The sequence below is a fragment of the Gorilla gorilla genome, chromosome 8, assembly GCF_029281585.2.
Source record: "Gorilla gorilla gorilla isolate KB3781 chromosome 8, NHGRI_mGorGor1-v2.1_pri, whole genome shotgun sequence".
Lineage (NCBI taxonomy): Eukaryota > Metazoa > Chordata > Mammalia > Primates > Hominidae > Gorilla > Gorilla gorilla.
The window spans coordinates 43,024,048-43,048,593 of NC_073232.2; the positions used below are offsets into that span (position 1 = coordinate 43,024,048).

At 44.5% G+C, this 24,546-nt stretch overlaps 1 protein-coding gene and 1 pseudogene across 2 annotated transcripts in view; both read right to left on the reverse strand.

Annotated features, from left to right (window-relative positions):
- MCU (mitochondrial calcium uniporter) overlaps positions 1-24,024 on the reverse strand; it is a 192,079-nt gene extending 168,055 nt beyond the window's left edge. Inside the window, exon 1 of one of the 2 annotated variants that reach the window (XM_031015503.3) lies at positions 23,780-24,024. In XM_031015503.3, coding sequence (XP_030871363.2) covers positions 23,780-23,929 — 150 coding nt within the window. In that variant the 5' untranslated portion in view covers positions 23,930-24,024. The remainder of the gene's footprint in view (positions 1-23,779) is intronic. The other variant, XM_063709991.1, reaches the window with a different exon arrangement.
- LOC115936169 (uncharacterized) lies at positions 19,570-19,732 on the reverse strand (annotated as a pseudogene).
- Positions 24,025-24,546: the final 522 nt, after the last annotated feature.

The following is a 24,546-nucleotide window of genomic DNA, read 5'->3' on the forward strand; positions in this document are numbered from 1 at the left end:
GACCAGCCTGGCCAACGAGACCAGCTTGGCCAACATGGTGAAACCCCATCGCTACTAAAAATACAAAAATTAGCCAGGTGTGGTGGAGCACACCTGTAATCCCAGCTACTCGGGAGGCTGAGGTAGGAGAACTGCTTGAACCAGAGAGGCGGAGGTTGCAGTGAAGGCTGGACGACAAAGCGAGACTCCAACACACACACACACACACACACACACACACACACACACGAAGAAAGAGGAAAACAAATTCACCCCATCTCTGTGTGTCCGGAATATAAAAAACTGATAGAACCCTAACAAACAATGAAGAAATAAGAAACATTTTTTAAATTAAAAAAGTCTTAGGCCATCCACTAGTTTCAGGCTTTCACTAGTTTCAGAAACAAGTTTACAAAATTTAGAAACCTTGAAGCACTAAATTAAAAAAAATTCTGGTTCATTTGCCAAGCCACACAAACTCTTTGGTTTAGAGGTTCTGTTTGAAAATGATTGGAAATCATTCCAAAACAAGAAAAATACAAAAGGCCCTTTCACATACCACTATCTCCTCTCCCCATACCTATACTTTTCACGGTAAAATAATTTGTGAAAATTACTACAGAAGTATAATTTGTGTAGTTAGCAAGAAAACCAGCACTAGCGAGGCGGGCAGATCACCTGAGGTCAGGAGTTCAAGACCAGCCTGGCCAACATGGTGAAGTCCCATCTCTACTAAAAATACTAAAATTAGCCGGGCCTGGTGGCAGGCACCTGTAATCCCAGCTACTCCGGAGGCTGAGGTAGGAGAATCACTTGAACCTGGGAGGCGGAGGTTGCAGTGAGCCGAGATTGCGCCACTGCACTCCAGCCTAGGAGACAAGAGTGAGACTTTGTCTCAAAAACAAAACAAAACAAAAAAAACTCTCCCATTACTGGAGGTTCATTCCTGAGGCACTGGAATCTATCAAATAAAAAAGGCAAAAGTATTTTTTCATTCTAATTAAGTTTTAGCCAAAAGACTATTATACCACCCCTAATTAAAATATGCTTAAAATTGGTCACCATTTGTAACAATCTTCAAATTGTACAGATCTCAAATAATTTAATGAGAATGGAAGATTCACTGTTAATAGCATATCTGGCCAGACTTATATCTTGGGTGCCTAACTAACATTTTAATTTTGGCTTGTGTTTGCTTGCCATAGCAACAGTCCCTGGAAACCATCCAATTTATTAGTGTTTCCCTTGCTGCCTCAGCATTTCTGGTTAATGCACTACAGCAAATCATTTGGAGGGACAACCTGAATGAAGCTCTGCCCTGTGTACTCTGCAAAAATGTTCAAACCATTATCAAGAGTGTTGGAAATGAAAGACAACAGCATGAAATTGAGAAGATAAAATTTTATCAGAGATTGTCTTTTTAAAACTATGACTTCAAAGTAAGAATATACATTGGCTAATATGTACATAATTATTATTAAAACAAATATTTATTTCACACCAACTACCTGTCTCAAAAAGTATGTCCCCTCATTTCTAGACCTTACTTTTCTTTTGCTTGCCCCATAAAACCACGACACAATTCAAGAACAGCCTTTTTACCATAAAAGGCGCATCTCCTTTTACAAAATAAAGCAGATAGTACCCAAATTGCAGATAATTCCAAACACAGAGAAAAGAAACAATGAATTAATGCCAACAAATTTCCACCCACAGCTTGTCTGCACTTGAAATATCTGAGAATTTTAGTAACCCAGGCTTTTGTTGCAGCAGCTCAATCCCCCATGAGCTCACTGTTTTGTGGCAGATGCTGCTCTGTATTTTGTACAAGACATGTTCATCTGTGTAATAAAACATTCTTCTTCTCTGCCTTCTCTCAGGAAGTACAAAGGATTTTCCCAGGAATATGATAAACGAGGACATTCCACACCAAAAAAGGAAAACTGGTTTTGAAAGTCAAAACAGCATTCCTAGCCTAACTTTAAAAATGACATAATAAATTCCTTTTTCCTGTCCCCCAGAATATTCAGCAAAAAGTCTGTCAGTTAACAGAAGTTTAAATATATGAAATAGAGACAGAAACGCCAAAGTAGTTAAAAATGAATGAACCAGAACCACATGTATCAACTAAATGAGTTTTTTTTTGTTTTTTGGGTTTTTTTTTTTTTAAGAAACACAGTCTTGGGCAGGGCGCGGTGGCTCATGCCTGTAATCCCAGCACCTTGGGAGGCCAAGGCAGGCGGATCACGAGGTCAGGAGATCGAGACCATCCTGGCTAACACGGTGAAACCCTGTCTCTACTAAAAAATACAGAAAATTAGCTGGGAGTGGTGGTGGTGGGCGCCTGTAGTCCCAGCTACTCGGGAGGCAGAGGCAGGAGAATGACGTGAACCCAGGAGGTGGAGCTTGCAATGAATGGAGATTGTGCCACTGCACTCCAGCCTGGGGGACAGAGTGAGACTCTGTCTCAAAAAAAAAAAAAAAAAGAAAGAAACACAGTCTTGCTCTATCCCCAGGCTGGAGTGCAATGGCCCAATTATAGCTCACTGTAACCTCAAACTACTGGCCTCAAGCAATCCTCCCACCTCAGCCTCCCAAAGTGCTGGTATTATAAGTATGAGCCACTGTGCTGGCCTAATTTTTTTTCTTTAAGTATTAAGAGGGGGAAAAAAAAAAAAAAAAAAAGGCCAGGCGTAGTGGCTCATGCCTGTAATTGCAGCACTTTGGAAGGCCGAGGCAGGCAGATCACTTGAGGTCAGGAGTTCAAGACTAGCCTGGCCAACATGGCAAAACCTCACGTCTACTGAAAATACAAAAATTAGTTGGGTGTGGTGGCACACGCCTAGGGTCCCAGCTACTCAGGAGGCTGAGGCAGGAGAATCACTTGAACCCAGGAAGTGGAGATTGCAGCAAGCCAAGATCGCACCACTGCACTCCAGCCTGGATGACAAAGGGAGACTCCATTCCAAAAAAAAAAAAAAAGATTTGCAGAAGGATACATACAGTGTAATACTTTTTTTTTTTTGAGACAGAGTTTCGCTGTTGTTGCCAGGTAGAGTGCAATGGCATGATCTCGGCTCACTGCAACCTCTGCCTCCCAGGTTCAAGCAATTATCCTGCCTCAGCCTCCCGAGTAGCTGGGATTACAGGCGCCCACCAGCATGCCCAGCTAATTTTTGTATTTTTAGTAGAGACAGGGGTGTCATGATGTTGGCCAGGCTGGTCTTGAACTCCTGATCTCAGGTGATCTACCTGCCTTGGCCTCCCAAAGCGCTGGGATTACAGGCATGAGCCACTGCGCCCGGCCAGTGTAATACCTTTTAAATAAGGTTTTAAAACATTCTTACAAAACTATATAAGATAGGTGTAGATAAAGGATAAACACACTCATGGGATGGTAAACACCAAATTTAAGAGAATGTTACTTTTGGGAGAGTGGTCTAAGGAAGGGTACTTGGGGGCAGCAATTATAATCATAATGTTCAATTTCTCAAGCTAAAGGTTGTATATTATATTATTCTACTTCTTTTTATAGACATGACATACTTCACAATTTAAAAATAAAAGATTTTTGTCCTTGTACGTCTGATTGAACATAATGTAATTTCCTTATAAAGGACCACTCCACCTCCACCAAAAAAAAAAAAAAAAAAAAACCTTAGGTGATGGAATGGCCTTTCCAAGTGAGCTCCTTTGACAGCATTCCCATCAGTAGTTTACCTTCTGCCTTTTCTTCCACTAGTGCTATGACTTTCTAATGCTGGCTGTGATGTGACCTTCGGATCCATAACTCAGGGTCTCAGATTGTCTCTACTTTTCATCTTACAAAGAATACCCATTTTAGGCAAGAAATCTATTATAGTTTCCTTTCATTTTCTACTTTCTCATGTTAAAAGCTCTAGAATCATTAAAAAGAAAGCCATTAACCAGGCGCTATAGCTCACACCTGTAATCTCAGCACTTTGGGAGGCTGAGGGGGGCACATCACAAGGTCAGGAGATCAAGACCATCCTGGCCAACATGGTGAAACCCCATCTCTACTAAAAAGTACAAAAAATTAGCCGGGCATGGTGGCACGTGCCTGTAGTCCCAGCTACTCAGGAGGCTGAGGCAGGAGAATTGCTTGAACCGGGGAGGCAGAGGTTGCAGTGACCTGAGATCGCACCACTGCACTCCAGCCTGGGCGACAGACAGATCGAGACTTCATCTCAAAAACAAAAAGCCATTATATATTTAAAGTTCACCCAACTTTGTGGCAGTTGGCCACACTAAGAACTTGAATTCATTCTGAATCGAACACCAATGCAGGATGAGACATTAAAGAAAGCACTGACTGGAGTTCAGCTGTCCATTAAGTAAATGAATATTCCAAAATTCTGTAATATGTTACACTAAAATCCTGTTTTACTATCTCAACTGTGCTTAGGCAGCATTTTAACGTTTAAGTCACAGCTGAAAATAAAAAGAAAACAAGATTTCATTTTCTTTGGGGTTAAAACAAGAAAATAAATAAACAAAACCAAACTATTGACATCTATATCTATATCTAGTCAGATACTCACACAAAGTATACCCTAGGGGTCCCCTCAAAAAAGAAAAAAAAAACACCAGAAAATCCATTTTTCCTGTCTATTCAGCAGTGTCTAGCACCAGCATTCACAGATCAGGAAAAAGGGAGAAAGAGAGAGAAACTAACAGATCAAGAAAGACATAACCTGGTATTCTTCTGTTTACAAAAAATGTAATTCCATCAAAAGCAAACGAAAAACCTTCAGTCTTCTCATTAGATTTTTACTATTTCTTCCATTCTACTCAATCTATCTTTAAATACTTCTTTAAAGTATTCTGACATCTGTATTCTGTTTTAAAATGAAAAATAGGTTTTTATCACACTTGGCCACTCGCCACAGCCCTGCTTCATGGCAGCTATCAGAATTCTGGCAGTGCAAAATACAGGATACAGTGGGGACAGAATGGAAATACACAAGATTAGTTCCAAAATAAACACTTCCAAAAATCTGCCTTCTTTGGAAATATATATATACAGAAAGAATCTACAGTTGGCAGCACCTCTTTGAAATAGTTCCTTTCTCTCTTCTGCAGTGTCCAGCATGGCCCATACCCCCACCAATCATGCCAGGTAGATGCCACCGTATCAATTTCTTAAATTATTTTTTTTTTAGAGATAGGGTATTTCACTCTATCACCCAGGCTGGAGTACAGTGGTGCAATCAAAGCTTACCACAGCCTAGGCTCAAGTGATCCTCCTGCCTCAGCCTCCCAAAGTGCTGGGATTACAAATGTGAGCCACTGAGCCTGGCCTCAAATTACTTTTAACATAATAGCTTTACAATCTTTTTTCATTACTATTTTTACTTAGCATTTTATTTAGTCCTGCTTGTTTCAGCACAATCGGAACTGTTTTAAGAGTATTAGCTGCTTCATGAATCAAAGAGAAGTCATTCCTTCTTGATATTCCCATAATTCCCATCACTGTAGTATCTGGGCACAGAGAACAAGATGATCTACAGCTGTGTTACCCACAGGGTTGAAGGATTTAGACAATAGTTTCCAGGACTATTTGACTCTCATTCACCCAACATGGACTGAATGTCTATGTTACTGACACTATACTAGGCTCAGTTCACAGAGCTGGAAGAATTTAAGGGCTACTACGCCTATTGACTCCTGCAGGCAACTAATCACTTAAGGTTTTCACACCTAGGATTCCTATAGTGTTACTACAAAATAAAACATTTTCTGCTTCAGGCTGGCAAGGTACAACTCAGAATTAATAAATTACTAGTACAGTCCCATCTTACTTCAATACTCTGACCTTAACTGCTTTCTTCCTTCTCTCAACTCTCCAACTCTCTGGGCTTTCCACATCTTCACCTCTTCCTCCACTCCCTTCAGCAATTTGGATTAGAGAAAAGAAAACAAAGGTGAAAGATGAGACTAAAGGCATAATGAACTGTTTAAGGGGAATACAAGGTAAATTGTTCATGAAGATGTCAGAAATAATTATGAAAACTGTCTTAAAGAGGAACTTGAAGGCTGTTTTTCTTCATTTCAAGCTCTTGGCCCTTGTGAGAATAAGCAAATACATGATACCTGAGTTTATGATTTTACACAAGCCATCTAATGAAATAACATAATTACTTGTAAAGTACTGTATAAAAATACAACATGTTTTATCATTTTAAAAGTTTTTTTTTTTGAACTGAACGTGGTGGTACGTGCCTGTAGTCACAGCTACTGAAGAAGCTGAGGCAGGAGGATCACTTTAGCCCAGGAGTTCAAGACCAGTCTGGACAACATAGTGAGACCCCCCACCTCAGAAAAATAAATAAAATAAAAATTAAAAGCCCTGTAGGTTCACCTAATCAAGCATCCTTATTTAACTGACAAAAATATTAAGACCAAAGGGGTTAAGTCACTTGTCCAAGATCAAACAGCAAGTTAACGGAACAAAGAGGAACAGATCCAGTTCCTATTATACCACTTGGCACCAAATTCTCTTCAATTACTTTTGTTTTGGTGGGAAATACACACACACACACACACACACACACACACACACACACACACACACACACACCCCACTCACCATGACCACCTCTTCATTTATTTAACTATCTCAGAAAACTAATAATAAAAATATTCTGTGATGGTACAGCAATCCTTGGCTCCCATAACATTTCAAAAGGCGAGTCAGGTGCGGTGGCGCATGCCTGCAATCCCAGACTTTGGGAGGCCGAGGCAGGTGAATCACTTGAGGTCAGGAGTGCAAAACCAGCCTGGCCAAAAAGGTGAAACCCCGACTCTATTAAAAATGCAAAAATTAGCCAGGCATGGTGATGCGCACCTATAATCCCAGCTACTCGGGAGGCTGAGGCAGGAGAATTGCTAGAAATCGGGAGGCAGAGGTTGCAGTGAGCCAAGATCACACCACTGACCTCCAGCATGGGTGACACGGCAAGACTCCGTCTCAAAAAAAAAAAAAAAAAAAAAAAAAAAGATTTCAAAATGCTCACCAACAGCATTACAAATATAATCTCTCTTCTGGTAGAGAAGATATTGTAGTCCGCCCAGGTGTGGTGGCTCACACCTGTAATCCCAGCACTTTGGGAGGCCGAAGCAGATGGATCATGTAAGGTCAGGAGTTCAAGACCAGCCTGGCCAACATGGTGAAACCCCATCTCTACTAAAAATACAAAAATTAGCCAGGCGTGGTGGCACGTGCCTGTAGTCCCAGCTACTCAGGAGGCTGAGGCAGGAGAATCACTTGAACCCAGGAGGTGGAGGTTTCAGTGAGCTGAGACTGTGCCACTGCACTCCAGCCTGGGCGACAGAGTGAGACTGTCTCAAAAAAAAAAAAAAAAAAAAAAAAGGCCAGGTGCGGTGGCTTACGTCTATAAACCCAGCACTTTGGGAGGCCAAGGCAGACAGATCGAGACCATTCTGGCCAACATGGTGAAACCCCATCTCTACTACAAGTACAAAAATTAGCTGGATGTGGTGGCGCATGCCTGTAGTCCCAGCTACTCGGGAGGCTGAGGAGGAGAATCACTTGAACCCAGGAGGTGGAGGTTGCAGTAAGCCGAGATCACGCCACTGCACTCCAGCCTGGCGACAGAGCGAGACTCCGTCTCAAAAAAAAAAAAGAGAAGATACTATAATGTCTCTAAAAAATTTCATAGTTACCAAAGAAATAAATACTGACACTTTTGTACTGTAATAACTGGAAAACCAAAGAATGTGTGTTGTCTAAAGCAATCTAGTAAGATATCTAGTCAATGAAAATGCTATAATCACTCCAAATAATTTGTTTTCAATTATATACTGTTATACCTTCTGAGTCACTGGAGCAGCAGAAGCAGTAGGAATCATATATCTATATTTCTAATGTACAGGGGAAGGCTGCTACAATTTTACTACGAAAAGGTTTCATGCTTAGTAATGGCTACTTAAAAAAAAAAAAAAAGATAAGACCATCATACAATGCTCAATAGTCCCTAAAGGAGATCAAAACAAGTTAAGGCCATTAGAAAGCTCTTTATCAACTTATATATTATTATAAAAATGAAAAATTAAAGAGAATAAAGTCAAAGAAAATTACTCAAAAGCATTCTTCTAATTAACAAACATAAAATTCAGTTATAGCACAAAGCTTCAGAGAAATATAATAAACAGAATATACCCCCCCCTTTTTTTTTTTTTTGAGAGAGTCTTGCTCTGTTGCCCAGGCTGGAGTGCTGTGGTTTGATCTCGGCTCACTGCAACCTGTGCCTCCCAGGTTCAAGTGAGATACTCCTGCCTCAGCCTCCCAAGTAGCTGGAATTACAGGCATGTGCACCCACACCCGACTAATTTTTTTTTTTTTTTTTTTGAGATGGAGTTTTGCTCTTACAGACCAGGCTGGAGTGCAATGGCTCAATCTCAGCTCACTGCAACCTTCACCTCTGGGTTCAAATGATTCTCCTGCCTCAGCCCCCCAAGTAGCTGGGATTACAGGCATGTGCCACCACACCCAGCTAATTTTTGTATTTTTAGTAGAGATGGGGTTTCTCCACATTGCTCAGGCTGGTCTCGAACTCCCGACTTTAGGTGATCCGCCCGCCTCAGCCTCCCAAAGTGCTGGGATTATAGGCATGAGCCACTGAGCCCAGTCTTTTTTTTTGTATTTTTAGTAGAGACAGGGTTTTACCATGTTTTCCAGGCTGGTCTCAAACTCCTGACCTCAAGTGATCCACCCACCTCAGCCTCCCAAAGTGTTGGGATTACAGGCGTGAGCCACAGCGCCCAACCCAGAATATATCCTTTCAACAAATATTTTCATAATGCTACACAAATCGTTCAAATTCTATGGAACAGAGTAGGGGAAGCAGGCACAAGAAAATAAGGTAGCCATCTGATTTTTGATATATAAATTTTAAAATAAAAAAATTTTTTTGCATGGCACATGTATACCTATATAACAAACCTGCACATTCTGCACACATATCCCAGAACTTAAAGTAAGATTTTTTTAAAAAAATTTGTTTTGGCCAGGCACAGTGCCTCACATCTGTAATCCCAGCACTTTGGGAGGCCAAGGCAGGAGGATCACTAGAAGCCGTGAGTTTCAGACCAGCCTGGGCAACATAGCAAGACCCTCACCTCTACAAAAAATTTTAAAATTATGCAGGTGGCTGGGCGCGGTGGCTCATGCTTGTAATCCCAGCACTTTGGGAGGCCGAGGCGGGCGGATTACGAGGTCAGGAGTTCAACATCAGCCTGGCCAACATGGTGAAACCCTATCTCCACTAAAAATACAAAAATTAGCTGGGCATGGTGGCACATCCATGTAATCCCAGCTACTCGGGAGGCTGAGGCAGGAGAACTGCTTGAACCAGAACCCAGGAGGTGGAGGTTGCAGTGAGTCGAGATCGCGCCACTGCACTCCAGCCTGGGCTACAGAGCGAGACTTCGTCTCAAAAAAAAAAAAAAAAAAAAATTATCCAGGCATGGCAGTGCATGCCTGTAGTCCCAGTTACTCGGGATGCTGAGGCAGGAGGATCCCTTCAGCTCAGGAGTTCGAGGCTACAGTGATTTATAATGGTGCCATGAACTCTGGCCTGGGTGACAGAGGAAGATCTTGTCTCTAGGAAAGTTTTAATTTAATTTAAAAAATAAAAAAAAAAAATCACAGATTTTAAATCAGGTCAAAATTTAAAATGTTAGCAGGTCAGTACAGTTTTAAATACAAAATTAGAGGCATAGAAAAAAAGCATATTTAACATGATTGTAAAAAGGAACACTCAGCAAAGGTCAAGAAATAATGTTTCAGTGCCTGAGTAATAAAGTCAGACAGACCGTGAATTGAATGGCCTTTCTACTGGTTGTAAGTGATAGTCTACATTCAATCACCAAGTTCTATCAGTTCTACTTCTTAAATCTCTCTTCTCTCTTCCCTTTTCTCTATCTACAACGCTACTGTCCTAGTCAGGCATCTTTTCCTTGGTCCAGTGAGATGCTCCTTACTGGTCTTTCTACCTCTCTGGTCCCATCCTTTCCACCCGGCCTTCATACTGCTGCCAGCGTTACCTACCTGATCATCTGATTCTCCCACTTGAAATTCTTCAGCGGCTCATCTATGGACAAGCAGTATTTTTTCAAACTATGGCTTAAGATGTAAAACCAATTTAGGTCTCAACTAGTATTTCTTTAACAAAACAGAATAGAAACTATATAAAATACATAGTAAAAAATATTATTTCATGAAACTTTTCTTCAGTTCTGTTTTTTGTTGTTGTTGTTGTTTTGAGACAGAGTCTTGCTGTCGCCCAGACTGGAATGCAGTGATCTCTGCTCACTGCAGCCTCTGCCTCCTGGGTTCAAGCAATTCTCACGTCTCAGCCTCTGGAGTAGCTGGGATTACAGGTGTATACCACCATGCTAGGCTAATTTTTGTATTAGGTTGGTTTCACCATGTTGCCCAGGCTGGTCTCAAACTCCTGGCCTCAAGTGATCTGCCTGCCTCCACCTCCCAAAGTGCTGGGATTACAGGCGTGAGCCACCATGCCCAGCCACTTTTCTTTAGTTTTATGTGTGTACAATGCACACACATAACTGGGTTACAGTGTAAAATGTACTTCTACTGTGGGCTGAGTTAAAAACAAAACATAAAAACACTGACCTACAGAACAAAATTTCAATTTCTTCAGAAGTCCCTTCATAGTCTGATCCCTCACCACAAAAACAGTGGTTAAGAGACAGGATCTGAAGCCACTGTTTGGGGGTTTATATGCTAGGTGTGACATCTGCTAGCTGCGCAATCGTGGTTAAGTCATTTACTGTGTGTCACTTAACAGCTGTGACTCTGGGCAAATCATTTAACTCAGTGGGTAACTTAGTTTCACTATCTATAAAATGAGGATAAAAACAGTACCTGGGTCATAGTGTATCACAAGAATTAAATGAGATAATCTATGTAAAATTCTTGGCACATGATATACTTGAAAAATATTATCATTGGTGTAACTACTATTGTCCAGCCTAATCTCCAGCTATTCTTGCCCATACTCCAGTTGTAACAAACCAGTGGCTGCTTCTCAAATACATCTTACTCCCTCATGAGGTCATGTCAGATTGGTGCTGCCCGGAATGCTGACCACACTTTTCCAGTCACATTATATTTCCAAATGTTTGCTTTTTTTTTTTCTTTTTTTGAGACACAGTTTCGTTCTTGTTGTCCAGGCTGGGGTGCAATGGCACCATGTCAGCTCACTGCAACCTCTGCCTCCCGGTTCAAGTGATTCTCCTGCCTCAGCCTCCTGAGTAGCTGGGATTACAGGCGCACACCACCACACCCAGCTAATTTTTGTATTTTTTTCGTAGGGATGGGGTTTCACCATGTTGGCCAGGCTGGTCTTGAGCTCCTGACCTCAGGTGATCCACTCGCCTCAGCCTCCCAAAGCGTTGGGATTACAGGCGTAGCCACTGCACCTGGCCCCAAATGTTTCCTCTTAAGCAAGACCTCTTCTGTGAAGCCTTCCTCAGCTCTCACAGGTAGGTCCTAAGTGCTCCCGCTGAACATTCTTTAGAAAAAAAAGAAGCACAGCCATTTATAGTCTGTTTGTACAATGTCTCCTGGCCAGACTGTGAACTCTTTTAGGACTACCACAAAGGCATCTCTCTCTCCAATGCCCTGGGCAGTGCCTCACAAAATGCAGGAGTTCCACAGATATTTTCTGAATGTCTCCAGGTTACCAAACCCTTCTAAGTCTTCATTTTCCATCTGTACAATGGGAACAGTATTTTGCCAGAAGGACTGTTGTAGAGTACACTAGAGAATGTTATAAAAGTATCTGGTATAGAAGCAACTCAGTAATTACCAGGTTTACTGGATGGGACTTATTTTTTTCTTTTTCTTCTTTTTTTTTTTTTTTTTTTTTTTTTTGAGACAGAGTCTTGCTCTGTCACCCAGGCTGGAGTGCAGTGGTGCGATCTCGGGTCACTGCAACCTCTGCCTCCTAGGTTCCAGGAATTCTCCTGCCTCAGCCTCCCAAGTGGCTGGAATTATGGCGCCCCCCCACTCCCCACCATGACTGGCTAATTTTTTTTGTATTTTTAATAGAGATGGGGTTTCACTATGTTGGTCAGGCTGGTCTTGAACTCCTGACCTCAGGTGATTCCCCCATCTCAGTATCCCAAAAGGCTGGGATTACAGGCATGAGCCACAGCGCCCAGCTGGGTGGGACATTTTAGAAATCCAAACTAAATTAGGAATATCTCCAAGAAGCACATATCTTAGACCTCTAACAGCTAACACCTGGAGGGGAGGGTGAGGAAAGAAATTTAAGAAATGTAGTCAGTAGGGGCCGGGCACGGTGGATCACGCCTGTAATCCCAGCATTTTGGGAGGCCGAGGCAGGCAGATCACAAGGTCAGGAGATCGAGACCATCCTGGCTAACATGGTGAAACCCCGTCTCTACTAAAAAGAAAATACAAAAAATTAGCCGGGCGTGGTGGTGGGTACCTGTAGTCCCAGCTACTTGGGAGGATGAGGCAGGAGAATGACTTGAACCTGGGAGGCGGAGCTTGCAGTGAGCCGAGATCGCGCCACTGCACTCCAGCCTGGGCGACAGAGTGAGACTCCGTCTCAAAACAAAAAGAAATGTAGTCAGTAGGAAGGATGTCGAGATCTCTTGAAAGAAAACAGCAGCAGATACTTGAGGAAGAACATGCTAAAGGAGCAGAAAGGAAAAGGAAGGATGACCCACAATGACACCCAGAACAGTACAATTCTCACCCTAGCCAGACTTAGGCTTAAATCCAAAACATGTGTCCTGCCTTTCAGTGCATCCCTAGCACTAAACCAGTTTATGACACTTAAATCTATAAAACTGGGTTAATACCTCTCATAGGGTTATAGTAAAAATTAAATGAAGTAACAATGTCCTCAGGTCTTAGATGGTTTCTTCTATATCTATTCCTCTATCTATAGAAACCAAGTGGTTCAAGCTAACCTATATGCTCTCTTATTATCTGACAATTTATCAGTCATACTAACTTTCTCTGAACTAAAGTTTAAAGCAGATATTAATACAATGCTCTTAAATATCCTCTAACATTACTTATCATAGAAAAGAGGTACAAAGTAGGCGTGTCTCAGCAGACAAAAAAGAAGTTTAAATGATATTGATACCTACAAGGCAGTACAGTTCAGGACTGTACATTTCTAACTGTCGTCTACACAGTCTCAAACACCTAATGGACTCCTCAGTAATTTTCTGATGATTATTACAAACACTCCCTAAACAATAAAGTGGAAAATAAATAGCAAGAAAAAATACATAAAAACTGAAAACTTCAGGAACAAAGCATAAAAATTAATACCCACTCTTCTGGATTAATAAATAGTATTAACATCATTAAAGAACCTTTGGAAAAGGCTCATATCTTTGAGATGTCAAAATGCGATGTCATATCATCAAATTATTCCAGAACTGCATTAGAAAAAGTTCCACCTTCCTCTCCCTCTCCCTCTCCCGCTCCCCACGGTCTCCCTCTCCCTCTCTTTCCACGGTCTCCCTCTGATGCCGAGCCGAAGCTGTACTGTACTGCTGCCATCTCGGCTCACTGCAACCTCCCTGCCTGATTCTCCTGCCTCAGCCTGCCGAGTGCCTGCGATTGCAGGCGCACGCCGCCACGCCTGACTGGTTTTCGTATTTTTTTGGTGGAGACGGGGTTTCGCGGTGTCGGCCGGGCTGGTCTCCAGCTCCTAACCGCGAGTGATCTGCCAGCCTCAGCCTCCCCAGGTGCCGGGATTGCAGACGGAGTCTCGTTAACTCAGTGCTCAATGGCGCCCAGGCTGGAGTGCAGTGGCGTGATCTCCGCTAGCTACAACCACCTCCCAGCCGCCTGCCTTGGCCTCCCAAAGTGCCGAGATTGCAGCCTCTGCCTCGCTGCCACCCCGTCCGGGAAGTGAGGAGCGTCTCCGCCTGGCCGCCCATCGTCTGGGATGTGAGGAGCCCCTCTGCCTGGCTGCCCAGTCTGGAAAGTGAGGAGCGTCTCTGCCCGGCCGCCATCCCATCTAGGAAGTGAGGAGCGCCTCTTCCCGGCCGCCATCACATCTGGGAAGTGAGCAGCGTCTCTGCCCGGGCGCCCATCGTCTGAGATGTGGGGAGCACCTCTGCCCTGCCGCCCAGTTCGGGATGTGAGGAGCGTCTCTGCCTGGCCGCCCCATCTGAGAATTGAGGAGACCCTCTGCCTGGCAACCGCCCCGTCTGAGAAGTGAGGAGCCCCTCTGCCCAGCAGCCACCCCGTCTGGGAAGTGAGGAGCGTCTCCGCCCGGCAGCCACCTCTTCCGGGAGGGAGGTGGGGGGGTCAGCCCCCCGCCCGGCCAGCCGCCCCGTCCGGAAGGGAGGTGGGGAGGTCAGCCCCCCGCCCGGCCAGCCGCCCCGTCTGGGAGGGAGGTGGGGGGGTTAGCCCCCCGCCTGGCCAGCCGCCCCGTCCAGGAGGTGAGGGGCGCCTCTGCCCGGCCGCCCCTACTGGGAAGTGAGGAGCCCCTCTGCCCGGCCAGCCACTCCGTCCGGGAGGGAGGTGGGGGGGTCAGCCCCCCGCCCGGCCAGCCGCCCCGTCCGGGAGGGAGGTGGGGGGGTCAGTCCCCCGCCCGGCCAGCCGCCCCGTCCGGGAGGGAGGTGGGGGGGGTCAGCCCCCCGCCCGGCCAGCCGCCCCGTCCGGGAGGTGAGGGGCGCCTCTGCCCGGCCGCCCCTACTGGGAAGTGAGGAGCCCGTCTGCCCGGCCAGCCGCCCCGTCCGGGAGGGAGGTGGGGGGTCAGCCCCCCGCCCGGCCAGCCGCCCCGTCTGGGAGGTGAGGGGCACCTCTGCCCAGCCACCCCCACTGGGAAGTGAGGAGCCCCTCTGCCCGGCCACCACCCCGTCTGGGAGGTGTACCCAACAGCTCATTGAGAACGGGCCATGAAGACAATGGCGGTTTTGTGGAATAGAAAGGGGGGAAAGGTGGGGAAAAGATTGAGAAATCGGATGGTTGCCGTGTCTGTGTAGAAAGAGGTAGACATGGGAGACTTTTCATTTTGTTCTGTACTAAGAAAAATTCTTCTGCCTTGGGATCCTGTTGATCTGTGACCTTACCCCCAACCCTGTGCTCTCTGAAACATGTGCTGTATCCACTCAGGGTTGAATGGATTAAGGGCGGTGCAAGATGTGCTTTGTTAAACAGATGCTTGAAGGCAGCATGCTCGTTAAGAGTCATCACCACTCCCTAATCTCAAGTACCCAGGGACACAAACACTGCGGAAGGCTGCAGGGTCCTCTGCCTAGGAAAACCAGAGAACTTTGTTCACTTGTTTATCTGCTGACCTTCCCTCCACTATTGTCCTGTGACCCTGCCAAATCCCCCTCTGCGAGAAACACCCAAGAATGATCAATAAAAAAAATAAAAATAAAAAAATGAAAAAGAAAAAGTTCCACCTTTAGCATGCTTTAGACCCAATTGGTGAAAAAATTTATGAAGTTATATTTTTATCAATATAAAAGATTCAAGTGTGTACACAGTTTTTGGACCAATAATTCACTAAACTTATTAAAATTAATTTGCTTGAAGCCAACTTTCATTTTTACACAAGCTAACTGCAAGCATTTAACAAAGTGCAGTGAAATAAATGCATTGTTTTCCTTTTGTGTTCAACCTACAGAGGAAAGGTTTTTTAACAGTTATTATCAAGCTTAATCTAAATTAGAGAGTAATTATTCAAGACTGACTTTGACGTTAGGTACTTTAAGAATTTGGCCGGGCACAGTGGCTCATGCCTTGTAATCCCAACACTTTCCAAGGCTGAAGTGGGGGGATCACCTGAGGCCAGGAGTTCAAGACCAGCCTGGCCAACATGGCGAAATCCTGTCTCCAATAAAAATACAAAAAATTAGCCCAGCATGGTGGCAGGTGCCTGTAATCCCCGCTACTCAGGAGGCTGAGACAGGAGAATCGCTTGAACTCTGGGGGCAGAGGCTGTAGTGAGCCGAGATCACACCACTGCACTCCAGCCTGGGCAACAACAGCGAAACTCCATCTCAAAAAAAAAAAAAAAAAAAAAAAAAATTGACCCCAATCCACTTTTTAGAACCACTCTCAGCTTAAGTGTTTTAAATGAAACAAAGAATTGTGTAATTTAGTAGGAAAAGAATTGAACAGGAAAATGAGAAGATGCATGACCCATTTCCAGTTCTGTATTAACACGCTGAGCTACTAAGAAAAAAACCATTTCGGCCGGGCGCAGTGGCTCACACCTGTAATCCCAGTACTTTGGGAGGCCAAGACATGCAGATCACCTGAGGTCAGTAGTTCGAGACCAGCCTAACCAACATGGCAAAACCCCATCTCTACTAAAAATACAAAAATCGGCAGGGGGCAGTGGTGCGCACCTGTAGTCCCAGCCACTCAGGAGGCTGGGGCAGCAGAATCACTTGAACCCAGGAGACAGAGACTGCAGAGAGCAGAGATAGCGCCACTGCACTCCAGCATGGATGACAGCGTGACTCCATCTCAATTAAAAAAAAAAAAAAGCCATTTCACCACTCATACTCTTGTTTCCTCAATATAAGGTCTTACTGAACTCTAATCACTAAGGTTCTTTTTTTTTCCTTTTTCCGGGACGGAGTGTTGCTCTGTCACCCAGGCTGGAGTGCAGTGGCATGATCTCAGCTCACTGCAACCTCCGTCTCCCGGATTCAAGCAATTCTCCTGCCTCAGCCTCCCGAGTAGTTGGGATTACAGGTGCGCACCACCACACCCAGCTAATTTTTTGGTATTTTTAGTAGAGACGGGGTTTCACCATGTTAGTCAGGCTGGTCTCGAACTCCTGACCTCATGATCCGCCCGCCTCAGCCTCCCAAAGTGCTGGGATTACAGGCATGAGCCACTACGCCTGGCAAACGTTTAAGATTCTTTAAAGTGCACAACTTCCACAGTAACATCTTAGTTTTCCTAACATGTTATCCTAGTAATTCTAATATATCCATGAGCCATGGTATGGCATTAATTAAAGAATAAAGAGTCTGGGCATGGTGGCTCACCCTATAATCCCAGTACTTTGGGAGGCCAAGGCAGTATGACTGCTTGAGCCGAGGAGTTCAAGACCAACATGGGCAACATAGTGAGACTTCATCTCTACAAAAAATTTAAAAATTAGCCCAGTGTGGTGGATTGTGCCTGTAGTCCTAGCTATTCAAAAGGCTGAGGTCGGAGGATCACTTAAGCCCAGGAGTTCAAGGCTGCGGTGAGCCATGATCAGACTACTATACTCCAGCCTGGGCGACAGAGTAAGACGTCGTCTCAAAAAAAAAGAATAAACGGCTGAGCATGGTGGCTCATGCCTGTAATACCAGCACTTTGGGAGGCTGAGGCAGGCCGATCACCTGAGGTCAGGAGCTCAAGACCAGCCTTGAGACACCGTCACTACTAACAATACAAAATTTAGCTGGGCGTGGTGGCGCATGCCTTTGGCCCCATCTACTCGGGAGGCTAAGGCAGAAGAATTGCTTGAACCCGAGAGGCAGAGGTTGCAGTGAGCCAAGATTGCGCCACTGCACTCCAGCCTGGGCGACAGAGTAAGACTCTGTGAGGCTATCAGCCTTTGAATCCTCTATTCTAACAGCTATCCTGAGATATTAAAAGGTAATCTTGACCTTAATCACAGGAAAACAAACAGTAATTTTTAAGAAAATCTATAGGGATGCAAAGCTAAAACATAAGAAGAAATAAAAACATCCTAGCAGTTTATAGCAAATCATTTTTTGTTTTAGGGCTATCTCACGTTTGAAGTTGAAATAAAATAGCATTTCATTGATAACATCATCTGAATGATTTCCTACCAATGTATTGCCTTTGACTTAAACCACTCTTGATGCTGTATTTTCTATTTAGATTTCATGTTAAAGAAAAGAGTTACATGAAGCATAAAGAAAAGCCACTTGGGACTTAGAAAAGTTCAAATAATCAGAATTTTAAGATATCCAAGTTCATTTATTCAGATATTTTATGAGTTTTAAAATAAGCATGATTTTGTGCTGGATGTGGTAGCTCATGCCTGTAATCCCAACACTCTGGGAGGCTAAAGCGAGAGGATCTATTGAAGCCAGGAGTTAAGAAACCAGCTTGGGCAACATAGCAAGACTGTTTCTCCAAAAAAAAAAAAAAAATTCTTTTTATGAGCTAGGCATGGTGACACATCACATGCCTATATACCCAGCTACTCAAGAGGCTGAAGTGGGAGGACTGCTTAAGCCCAGGAGTTGAGGGTTCCAGCAAGCTATGACCACACCACTGCACTGTAGCCTGGTTAAGAGAACAAGACTGTCTCTAAAAACAATAAAAAATAAAAAGAATGGTTGCTTCCTTAAAAATAAAAGAAGTCAGCCAGGCACAGTGGCTCATACCTGTAATCCCAGCACTTTGGGAGGCCGAGGTGGGTGGATCACGAGGTCAGGAGTTCAAGACTAGCCTGACCAACATGGTGAAACCCCGTCTCTACTAAAAATACAAAAACATTAGCCGGGCATGGTGGTGCACACCTGTAATCCCAGCTACTTGGGAGGCTGAGACAGGAGAATCGCTTGAACCGGGGAGACGGAGGTTGCAGTGAACCGAGATTACGCCACTGCACTCCAGCCTGGGCAACAGAGCAAGAATCTGTCTCAAAAAAAAAAAAAAAAAAAAAATAGAAGAAGTCTGGCCTGGGTGCAGTGGCTCATGCCTGTAATCTCAGCATTTTGGGAGGCCGAGGCAGGTGGGTTACCCGAGGCCAGGAGTTCGAGACCAGCTTGGCCAACATGGCGAAACCCAGTCTCTACAAAAAATACAAAAATTAGCCGGGCATGGTGGCACACGCCTATATGCCCAGCTACTTGGGAGGCTGAGACAGGAAAATCACTTGAACCCAGGAGGTGGAGGTTGCAGTGAGCCGAGATCACGCCACTGCACTCCAGCCTGGGCAACAGAGCAACACTCCACCTAAAATAAATACATAAATAAACAGAAGAAGTCTGTTCTTAAACATATTTATCCAGAACTCTCAAAATCTTAATATAGAATAAACCAACAAATGTGGAATCTGATTCAAACATATACTTGTAATACTCTGGGTAATCACTATACTTTTGCTGGCTATTGTCAGAAAGCTAATGACCACTGCTGAGCTAATCCAATGGTACCAACTCTTTCCATCAATCCACCATAAAGAAGTGTAATATACAACCAAAGACAGCACTGGCAATACTAAGCTTAAAGGAATTCTCCAAATGTGGCTACCTAAGGAAGGCTATTAAGCAAGCCAAACTGGGGGTAGGGGGATAGGGAGAGGAGATAAAGGGCATATCTTTTCCCTAGCAAGCAGAAAAAGGGGTGCATAGCTAACTAATGCTTGTCTGAGTGTCACCTATGTACCCAGCATTGTGCTAGAGTCTATGAGCCACAAAGGTAATAAGATACACATCATTGCTTTATCTCCCCAGTAAGATTAGATGCCCACAAATAAAACATTTAGAAATCATGTCGGTGTCAATCTGTGTCCTAAAGATAATAAATCCCATCAGAATTCAGAGAGGACAGAATACAACAATAGAAAAGGGTTAAGAGCCAGGAATTACACAAATCAAGATTCAAACTAGGAAATGTTTTTTTCTCTACACATTTAGAGAAACTTTTCTAGTAATGAACTATAGAAATTATCCCTGAAAGTATCATCTTCACACTAGGAATGATTGAATCCATCTCCATTTAAAGGAATTTTTGGCCAGATGTAGTGGCTTACGTATATAATACTAGCTCTTTGGGAAGATGAGTCCAGGAGTTCAAGACCAGCCTGGTAGAAATATCCTGTCTCTACCAAAAAAAAAAAAAAAAATTTTTTTTTTTTTTTTTTTTTTTTTTTTTTTTTGAGTCGGAGTTTCGCTCTTTCGCCCAGGCTGGAGTGCAGTGGCGTGATCTTGGCTCACTACAACCTCCGCCTTCTAGTTTCAAGTGATTCTCCTGCCTCAGCCTCCCGAGTAGCTGGGACTACAGGCGCCTGCCACCATGCCCGGCTAATTTTTGTCTTTTTAGTAGAGACGAGGTTTCACCATGTTGGCCAGGCTGGTCTCCAACTCCTGACCTCCTGATCTGCCCGCCTCAGCCTCCCTAGTTGCTGGGATTACAGGTGTGAGCCACCGCACCCAGCCAAAAACATTTTTTTAATTAGCTGGGCATGGTGGTGCACATTACTTGGGGAGGCCGAGGTGGGAGGACAGCTTGAGCCCAGGAGTTCAAGGTTGCAGTGAGCTGTGACAGTGTCAATGAACTCCAGCCTGGGTGACAAAGCAAGACCTTGTATCAAAAAAAAAAAAAAAAAAAAAGTAAAGGAATTTTAATCCTTGGTCTGTTCATAACCACAAACATAACTTAACAAGTGACTTTCCTCAGTTTATTAGGTTTCCTCATGTGTAAAGTGAGAATGTTAGATTCAAAAGGAATTGTACATCACAGTCTGTAACCTGAAATGAACCTTAAAGGCTAGAGGAGTGATTAGGGGTGATAAAGGCTGAAATTCAGCTACAAAAAATCCATAAAGGTTTAGTATGAATGTATGGGACAGTGCAGAGACTAGCTTAAGTACAACAGAGTATTTGTGCTGGGATGAATCTGGCATAATAAGACTGGGCCAGACTATGAGGAACTCAAAGAGTTAGGACCTGCCTCTGTGTCAGGCAGTGTAACCTGTTAAAACTTTCAGGTTAAGCTGAAACAATGTCATTGCCAAAAGAACTGTGATGTGTAAAGTAGAGCAAGTCAGCCACAAACTGTAACAGGACAATGACAGACTTAAGTAAAAGATGTAGTAATTCAGCATAGCCGTTAACTGCTAGAAAATGCCAACAGTGGGGCTGTCATAATCAGAGATGAAACAGTTTGTTTTAGCAATGGAATTACACAGCTCACAATGAAAGGCAGTTCCTCTTCGAAGAATCATACTTAAAAATAGCAGCCACCTTCACTAACCATACAGAAAAGCAGGCAACAAACATTTTACATCAGTTTTGGTTATAGTCACAAGCCGGAGAGAAGGAGAAAAATTACACTAGATGGTGCTAAAAATATTGAATAAGCCCCTGTACCTTTACTCTTATTTACTCAGTTGAATGACATACTAATGGAGAAGGGGGAAGAGACAAACTAAGTTTATAACTTCATAATTGCACTTACCAACTAGCTGAGCTACTGTATTGCTTTGGACTCATTCCCGAAAGTTGGAACAGATGAATTTCTCACTCAAAAAATTAGGCAGTGCTGTAACTGGTTATGCCCCCCTGGTTGTAATTTACCATACCATACAGCGGAACGAAAGTGGCACAAACTGGACTTGTGATCCAGTCCAATGCAGACTGCCATCTGCTGCACATACACAGGATGTCTCCCAAGCAAGATTCAACCTTAGTGTCTCTCAGGGACCTTTACCAGAACATCTATTCTTTCTGGTAAGTTGTTTGCTCCCATATTCACCTAATATATGTACTCATATCAACACCTACTTACAGGAGAATTCCCATTCATGGGGTTTTGAAATAGCAATACTTTCCTAATGGACAATAGTAAATTTTATAAGGGAGGAGAGGGATGTGAAGGAGCATTTGCACTTTACAATAAAAAGAACACAATAAGAGGTGAGAATATCTCAGATGAGTGGGAGTCCTAAAACTTACATATTAGCTAACGTAACCTTGGCCAAGTCTCTCTCTTTTCAGGGCCTCAATATCTTTTAAATGGAATTTCTTGTAAAGAATCACAGACTATCCTATGGAAACAGCTGTATAGATGATGGCTTCAGAAGAATTGTAGAAAAATAAAATGTTTATACACTTTAAATAATCAGGTTCAATTTTTTACAAAATCTTACAATTCTAAATTCATGTACAAGTCACCATTCCCATAACATTCCTGCCCTTTAGAAATAACACTTCGTTTTAATTGTGCTTTCAGTTACAAATTCAGCACTTCATTTTTACCCACCCTAGAATAGCACAGAGAACACCTTCGTGAAGTACCCCCACAAGGGAGACACTCACAGCCTGACAAATTTGCATAGTGGAAAATATACAAGGCACAAATTTTTTAAAATGCTAAACGAATATCACACCCAAACAGTCTTAAAAACTGTGCAAAGTCAGAAGATGTCTTATCAAAATATGTACTTAAGGACAGCTTGGGAAGCCTTTAAGTAGTTCGACGGAAAGGGGAATGCAATCAAAATTTGGGGTGGCCTTATGTTTTTAAGAGAACAAAACACATAACTAGAGGCTATGAAACATGCAAATTAAATTGAACTGTGGAAAAGCTCTTGGCTGTCACCCAAAAGCTTCAGCAAAGCAATATGCCAGTATGCCAAATAAAAAGAGGTACAATCTTCTCACAAGAATGAGGATAGGGTCCATACCTATGACTAATAATAACAATACAACCTTGCTTTTGCAGAGCATTAGGTCTTTTCATAGATCTTTCAGGCACTCGATTTTGATGTTGTCATTGCCCTTAGGAGTATCCTCTCTGAAGAGCTCCAGTTCAGTTTCCTCTTAAGAGCTATGATCAGAACAAGGCAGGCGATGTGTTTATTGAGGGTTGAAGGTACTGTTGTAGTTTCTCCTATCAAGCTGTTTGCAGTGATCCTCTAATAATCACACTATACAACTCAGCCCCAGGAAATAAAACCTACATTCTTTCCCTCAGAGCTGGCCAGAGACCAACACACATAGGTCTAGAAAGTCCAAGGGAAGGAAACCTCCTGACTTGTTAGGTTAAGAACTCCATGCCAAATTCATCTCTTGCAACTGAAAAAAGAAATCTCTCTCACACTCTGTCTCTCTCTCTCTCACACACACACACACACACACACTCACCCAAGAGTGTTCAAACAGAAATCCTCTTTTTCTGCCAGCCAATGAAAGCCAGCAACAACTGGTTAATACAATCACCAAATCTCTGCCTCTGTCAACAACTTGTCATATTCGCTTCTCCTGTGCCTGCTGCCCACCCTTCCCGCTTCAGGCACGCGTGAACACGCTTATACAGTAGCCCTCGAAAGGACCCCCAAAAGCACCTTTAAGGACCCAAGAGGATGAAGCTTGCCTCCTGAAGCAATGCAGCATCCATCTCGAGGGAGCCGGTTCCCCATGCACACACACACAGGAAGTCACAGAGGGGAATAAAGTTTGATTTTCCTTCCTGCCCGACCCCTCGGGGACGAGAGAGGACGAGAGGCGGCCCCCCCGGGGTCCTGGGCTGCTCTCCGGGGCAGCTCCCAGCAGCATGGCACTGCCACTCTCCTGGCACACACAAGGCGGCCGCGGCAACTCAGAACTCCCCAACCCTCCCGGAGGAGGAGGGAAAGGGGACAACTTCGATCCGGCTCCGTTCAGGGAGCCTTGGGGCAGGGCTGTTAAGAACGAAGAAGGGAGGGAACGCGATTGGGGGCGGGTCGGGGAGAGGTTCAAGTCCCGTGCCTTCCCCGCCCTGGTGTCCCCAGTCCTGCGGGAACATCCCCGCCGTCGCCCCTCCTCCTCCTCTCGGCTTCCTCCCGCCCGCCCTCCCTTCCTGGTCGCCGCCGCAGGCGCCTGAAGGGCACGGCGGCTCCTCGGTGCCCGGCAACCTCCGGAGCGGCCGGGAGTTGAGGTAACTCGCCTGCTGCCCCGGCGGCCTGCCCGCCGGCGGCTCCCACACGCCAGCGCCGCCCCGCCCTCCCCGGAGCCTCCGGGCGCGCTCGCTCACCGTCCGGTGGTGCTGCTGCTGCCGGTGGCGGCTGACGCCCAGCCCAGGGAAGCAGCCGGCAGTCAGCGCCCCGCAGCCGCCGGCGCCCCCGCCACCGCCGCCCCGAGAGGAGAGGAGCAGCAGGAGCGATCTACCTGCGGCGGCCGCCATCTCTCAACTGGAAACGGCGCCGACCCAGGCAGCGCAGCGGACGGCCAGGGCGGAGCTAAGACCCGCCACTCACCGACGCCGGGCCAACTAAAGCCCTTGACTGAGTTGATGAGGCGGGGCTTCCTGCAAGGTCCAATGGACAGGCGGGAGAACCACACTGGAAGCTGCCAGTCACTTCCAGAGTTACCTATAGTGGGACATAGTCAATTACGGGCAAATTCTAGGGAACCCGTAATTGACACCCAAACCCGTGAAAATAACAGCAATAGAGACGGCATGTTCAGTTCGGCTAATCTTCACCAACAATAGAGCTATGATAAGAGTAACGGGGGATATAGATATTTGTGAAAAGCTTTGTTCGAAGTTGAGTTCTAAGTGAGTGTTCTAAGTTGGCAAAATAGGCACCAAATTAATAACCATTAACTGTGTATGCTGTAACTCTCAACTACACGCCTAGAATTCTCATTCATAACTGATAATATTTAGATATGCTGAAATTAACTCTACATCACGGAGTGATCTAATGACTGTGATGTGTAGCATAATATAGGAGAGGTAGAACGATTACAATATCAAAGTCCCAGAATGAGTACATGCCTTCAGAGTGAATTAACTGA